General features: G+C 44.5%; 1 protein-coding gene across 1 annotated transcript; it reads left to right on the top strand.

The window, feature by feature from the left end:
- Positions 1-324: 324 nt before the first annotated feature.
- Positions 325-1,215, top strand: LOC129327961 (vomeronasal type-2 receptor 26-like; the record flags this gene model as incomplete). Its single annotated transcript, XM_054976708.1, has 1 exon — positions 325-1,215. A coding segment is annotated over one exon (891 nt), but the record flags the coding sequence as incomplete, so codon positions are not given.
- Between the last annotated feature and the right edge of the window lie 5,650 nt (positions 1,216-6,865).

Genomic DNA, 6,865 nt, shown 5'->3' on the forward strand with positions numbered 1-6,865 from the left:
TTCCCTTCATTCTGCCATTGTTTAAAATTAAAACTTTGTAAAATTCTGTTAGATTGGTAGACCTTATAAAATACAGATTACAATCAAGATTAGGTCTTCTTCCTCCCCCCGAGTCTCGGTCGCAATTCGACTTCTGCACATTCTGAACGACTTCTCCATTCCCTTCCTTCGTGACAATGGAGGATTGCAGGGAGAAACTGAGTAAGGAGGAATGAAGAGAATTTCTCTTAACAACCCTTCTCAGCAGCATCGTTCAACTGGCACAACGGAAAACAGTACATTTGGAAATGATTGTAACAATTATGAATTTCAGATGCAGACCAATGTGAGAAATGCCCAGAAGATGAATATCCAAACCAGAAAAGGGATCAGTGCGTTCCGAAATCGATAACCTACTTATCCTATGAGGACCTCATGGGAGCAGGCTTGGCTTCTGTTGCTGTTTTGTGTTTTGTGGCCACAGTTATAGTGATGGTGATCTTTGGTGTACACTGGAACACACCTCTTGTCAAAGCCAACAATCAAAGCATCACCTGTGTCCTGCTCTCCTCTCTGCTGCTTGGCTTTCCGTGCTCCTTCCTATTCATCGGCCAGCCTGGGACAGTGACCTGCCTCCTCCGACAGACACTGTTCAGCATCATCTTCACCATTGCCGTGTCTTGCATATTGGCCAAAACTGTCACTGTGGTGGTTGCCTTCATGGCCACCAAGCCAGGGAACAGGATGAGGAAATGGGTGGGGAAGAGACTGGCCATGTCAGTCATCATTCCCTGTTCTTTAATTCAAACTGGCATCTGTGCACTGTGGTTGGCAACTTCACCCCCCTTCCCAGAGTCTGACATGCATTCCCAAATGGGTCATATCATTATACAGTGTAATGAAGGCTCAGACATCATGTTCTACATTGTACTGGGCTACATGGGTCTTCTGGCCACCATCAGTTTCATGGTGGCCTTCCTAGCCCGGACATTGCCGGATTCTTTCAATGAAGCCAAGCTGATCACCTTCAGCATGCTGGTCTTCTGCAGTGTTTGGCTCTCCTTTGTCCCCACCTATCTGAGCACCAAAGGGAAAGACATGGTGGCCGTGGAGGTCTTCTCCATCTTGGCCTCTAGTGGAGGCTTATTGGCTTGTATCTTCTTCCCCAAATGCTTCATTATTTTATTCAGATCGCAACTGAACACCAGAGAGCAGCTGGGAAGAAAAAATAAATAAGTGAACCAATACTCTTCAGATATGTTTTTCAAAATATTTCATTCAACTCCTTTCCTTTCATGCCTCTCCTTACTAATGATGAGGGGGAAAATCTTTACTGATACAGCATCATTGCATTGAATGAAGCCCTAACTCTGTGAATCAAACACTGGCAGGAAGAGAAATCTCACTTGTCTTCAATTATGAATGTGTCTTCTATGGTCATGAGGTGGAAAGTGCCATCTTATCGCTAATGGCCACCCCTGCTGGGGTTTTCATGGAAAGACTCACAAATGTGGTTTGGCTTTGCTTTCCTCTGAAACTCTGACCTTCCTTCAAAATTTCCCATCCAGTTACTAAACAACGCTTACCTAGTTAGCTTCCGAGATCAGGCTTGTCTGGGCTATTCAAACCAAGGTTTTACCAGTGTTTTGGCTGACATATTTTGAGGGGGATATGGAAAGATGTTATAGGTAAACATGGCCACGAACCGCATTACAAACCAAAAAAACCCATGAACTGCCTGATTTTCTGTTCATGAATCAGCGGTTCGTGAGGGTCCATGACCAATGAACCAGCATTCGTTGGAAGCCTGGTTCATTGCATTCACCCATGGTTCATGAAGCCAGACAGTCAGGCACCATCAATCAATTCCCTTGGAAACGGAGCTGGGGGAATGCCTGAACTCTGTCTGCACTCCTTCTGTCACCCTGGAAACCTGAATTGAAGCCCAGCTTACCTTGATCATCAGGTCTTCCTTCCAACCATAGAGCTGCAAATTGGTTACAATTGGTTACATTGGAGAAGACACCAAGGGAGAAGGAGGGGGAAAGAGGGTGTTCTGTAGCCATGGGCAATCTCATCCCTGCAAACCCTGATACGCAGTTCTGACAGCCAACCCCTTGTACACTGGGCTAATGTCAACTGGTGGTTCTAACTGTATCAAATGGGAGTTTCCTGGGGGCCTCGGATTGGAGAGGATATAACTCCAAGATCCCTATTGCAATCTTAACCAAACTTGGCTGCTGGCTGGAGGAGAGCCTGCTAAACACGCCCTGTAAATATGGGCTCCCTAAGTGCAATGGGGGGCCATTCTGATGCCAACGAACCACAAACCTGGAACTAGTTCGTCAGTAGGAAAAGTTTGTTATGGTTCATTAGTTTGGGTTCGGTGGCGGCACCGAACCACAGACTGCTGGTTTGTTAATTTTTTTTTGGTTCGTGCCCATGTCTACTTACAGATATGGGGATTTTTCACCTGGATGGGAAACTACACAGTATATGAGGGGAATTAAGTCCATATCTCTGCCCAAACTTCTAATGACTGTGATGCCACCACGGTATTGGCACTGAGGATAATCAACAGGAGGGTGGAGGAATGGGAAATTATCCTTCTTTCTTTAGGGTTTGCCTGCCTCATGGATGCTGTCTTGCTGTCTCTTGAGGCCTCCAAAGGGCTGTTCTATGACTTGTCCTCTACTTGTCATAGTCCACATGAGTCTGAGAGGCCCTGAATCCCATGCAGGTCTGATCTTCCCAATCTTCCTCATGTGGCAGATGAGTAGGACATTCTTAGGGAGGGAAATGAAATTTTAATATTTAGAAGTCTTGAGAATGACCAACATGCACTTGTCTAAATATATTCTTACTGCATAATGGTCTGTGATTTATCTCTCCACTCCCCAGAGTACCCTCTAGTGAGGACCAGTTGAGAAACATACTGCCAATTCCTGCCTTATTTGCTTATTTTACAGCACATGTATTCCATATTATTTGCTTTAGCTAGATGCATAATGTGTATGTATTCCATATTATTTTCTGTTGCTATATACACCTTCTTGGTATTTATTGTATCTACCTCTTTGCCATTTGAGTGTCAGTCTTTCTGCTTGCAGTCACATTTCCACCACTGGGACAAAGTCTTGCAATAGCAGAGGCCTCCTGCTTAAAGAAAACCAGTTACTGGCCCATTGAGATTAATGTTGAAAAACAGGAACATAAAATCAATGTTACCATCTCATTAAGCTCAAATTGTAAAAGATACAGTGAAAACAACCATAGGCGTATAAGTGTGCAGAAAATGGAGTTTTCAGAATGGAGGCATATCAGAAACCATCTTATTCTTTATTCCCAAGGCTTTGAGAAAGGAGAATGAAAGAATGAGAAGCAAATATAAATAACACAACCAACATAACTGTTGTGTATATTACTAATAAAAAGTTCCTGATTGAGAATCATGTCTTCTTCACAAAAATGCAGAAAGCAAAGAATGTGGAGTCTCAGCTGCTCTTTCCCAGCAGCACCAAAAATAGAAACAAAAAGCAAAGGGCTCAAAAACATCCAGAACCACTCCAGAACCGCTGATTTTGCGAGGAGTGTTGAAAGACCTTAGTCAGATTGAGGTGATGACAGAGGAGGTCCTATGACTGATAGACAATTTAAAACTAACAAATCACCAGGCCCATATGGCATACATCCAAGAGTTCTGAAAGAACTCAAATGTGAACTTGTCGATCTCCTGACAAAGATATGTAACATTTTATTAACATCTGCCTCCATTCCTGAGAACTGGAAGCTAGCTAATGTCACCCTCATCTTTAAAAAGGGTTCCAGAGGAGATCCAGGAAATTACAGGCCTCTCAGTGTAATGTCAATACCGGGTATGTTGGTGAAAGCTATTATTAAAGAAAGAATTAGTAGGCACATTGATGAACAAAAGCTATTGAGGAAGGCTTAGCATGGGTTCTGTAAGGGAAGATCTTGTCTCATTAACCTGTTAAAGTTCTTTGAGGGAATGAACAAACATGTGGACAAGGGGGAACCAAGAAATGTTGTCTACCTGGACTTTCAGAAAGCATTTGATAAAGTTCCTCACCAAAGGCTGCTAAGTAAGTTCAACAGTCATGGGGTAAAAAGACAAGTCCTCTTGTGGATCAAAAACTGGCTAATGAATAGGAAAAAGAGAGTGAGTATAAATGGACAATATTAACAGTGGAGGGTGGTAAGCAGTGGGGTACCGCAGGACTCAGTATGGGGTCCAGTGCTTTTTAACTTGTTCATTAATGATTTGGAGATGGGAGTAAGCTGTGAAGTGGCTAAGTTTGCAGATGACGCCAAATTGTTCAGGGTGATGAGAACCAGGGAGGAATGTGAAGCCTTCCAAAGGGATCTGTTGAGGCTGGGCGAGTGGGCATCAATGTGGCAAATGAGGTTCAACGTGGCCAAGTGCAAAGTAATGCACATTGGGGCCAAAAATCCCAAATGTAAATACACAATGTTGGGGTCCAAACTGGTGGAGACTGACCAAGAGAGAGATCTTGGAGTCCTGGTAGATAACACTCTGAAAATGTCAATACAGTGTGCAACAGCAATAAAAAAGGCCAACACTATGCTGGGGAATATTAGGAAGGGAATTGAAAACAAATCAATGGTACGGCCTCATTTGGAATACTGAGTACAATTCTGTTCACCACACCTCAAAAAAGACATTATAGCACTGGAAAAAGTGCAGAAAAGGGCAACTAGAATGATTCAAGGGATGGAACACTTCCCACTTCCCCTATGAAAAAAGGTTAAAGCACTTGGGGCTCTTTAGCTTGGAGAAACGACGACGGAGGGGTGTCATCATAGAGGTTTAAAGATTATGCATGAGATCGAGAAGGTAGAGAAAGAAGTATTTTTCTCCCTTTCTCACAATACAAGAACTCATGGGCACTCAATGAAATTGCTGAGCATTCAGGTTAGAAGGGATAAAAGGATATACTTCTTCACCCAAAGGGAGATTAACATATGGAATTCACTGCCACAGGAGGTGGTGGCAGCTTCAAGCACAGACAGCTTCAAGAGGGGATTGGATAAACATATGGGGCAGAGGTTCATCAGTGGCTATTAGCCACAAGGTACAGATGGAACTCTCTTTCTAGGGCAGTGATGTTCTGCATTCTTGGTGTTTGGGGGGGGGCAATCAGTGGGAGGGCTTCTAGTGTCCCTTCCCCACTGGCAGACCTCCTGAGAACACCTGGATTTTTGGCCACTGTGTGACACAGAGTGTTGGACTGGATGGGCCATTGGCCTGATCCAACAGGGCTTCTCTTATGTTCTTATGTTCTAATTTGATTCCAAAGAATACTTAAACAGACAGTGAGATTTGTGGGACATGTACAGTAAATGGGGCCTCATCTACCCCAATAGAAATAGTTTTCAAAAAGGATCCAATTCTATGATCTATGTAAGATGAAAGTCCATGGACTTTCCGTATATAAAAGAGAAGTCAGAACTAATGATCTGTGGATTTGAAAATTAGAGTTATACGGTTGGCAACAAATCATAGGCTGAAGCAAATGGAAAAAAGGCAGATATCTTCGCAGTAAAGTCAAAGTTTTATGTTTAGTTAAGATATGGGTATTATGGATGAGTTATCAAGTAATAAGGAAAAAAATTCTGTAAAATGTTTAAATGGTATGTCTCCCTCTATGTTCTTGTTTGTTTATTTTTGTTTATATGTTTTTCTCTCTCAATGTGAACCTTTGCTTGTCATTTGTGGTAATAAAATATTTTTTTTTTAAAAAAGATCTGTATAAGATGAGTGCTTTTGATCTTAGAATATTATCCTTTCTCTGGACTCTCCAGTACAATTTTAGACTGTTCGCCTTCCAAGTAGCAGAGGGAAACATACATGCCTCTCCATTCTCTGTTTTATCACCACAACAATACTATGAGGCAGGCTAGGTTGAGGGTGACTGGCCCGAAGTCATGAAGGGAGCCTCATGGCAGAGTGAGAAGAGCCATTAGGGAAAATCCAGTGGTCCTAGGGTTGCCAACCGTACTGGGAAATTCCTAGAAGTTTTGTTACAAGAATGAGACTCCTTGCAAGTAAGAGGAGGGGAATTAACAGCTATATGAGAGGGTAAGAAGCGGGATAATCCATAAATATTTATGGGGTCCCCTCACCAAGGAAACTGATGAGGATAATGTTTTTGAATTAAAGAATATTTTTATTTAAAGGAAAAAACTCACAAATGCACAAGAAGCAATGCGTAAGCAAACAAGATTCCTAGGAATAGCAGTGGGGAAAGTGGAATAGATTTGAGGGATGAGGGGATAATTACCCCATAATTGAATGGCCATGTGAGGCCCCGCCCCGCCGGCCACGCCTTCCCCTCATCCTGCCGTCCTCCGGGCTACCACCAGGGGGAGGTTGAAGGTGCTCCCTCTGCCTCAGACTGGATAGGGGCAGTGGTTCAGGCACCAGGGTCTGCCTCCTATCTGCTGCTTTGGAAGTCTCTTGCCCCCTCTCTCTGACCAACCTTCCAACCAGCCTTCTCCTCCCTGGCGTCATCGGGAGCTTCCCTCTTATAGTTCCTCCTGGCTCTGCCCCCTGGCTCTCCACCAATCCCCTCCCCAGGATCAACCGTCCCTGGAACGGACACCTGGCTGTTTCCACCTGCTTGGGCCAAACGCCCCTCCATCACCCCCTCAGCCCATGCTGTCTCCTCTGTGCCTGCTTCTCCCCTCCCCTGCCCCTCACCAATCCCCGGTGTCCCTTCAGACCGGGGAGCCCTCCCAGGAGCCATCCAGCCAACCCAGAGCTGGGACAGCTTGCTGGGCGTCCCTCCCCTCACCTGCTCCAGCTGGGCCCTCCCCCTGCCGGTGTTCGGCCGCGCCCGTCCCG

Source organism: Eublepharis macularius, chromosome 4 (genome assembly GCF_028583425.1).
Source record: "Eublepharis macularius isolate TG4126 chromosome 4, MPM_Emac_v1.0, whole genome shotgun sequence".
In the NCBI taxonomy this organism is placed as follows: domain Eukaryota; kingdom Metazoa; phylum Chordata; class Lepidosauria; order Squamata; family Eublepharidae; genus Eublepharis; species Eublepharis macularius.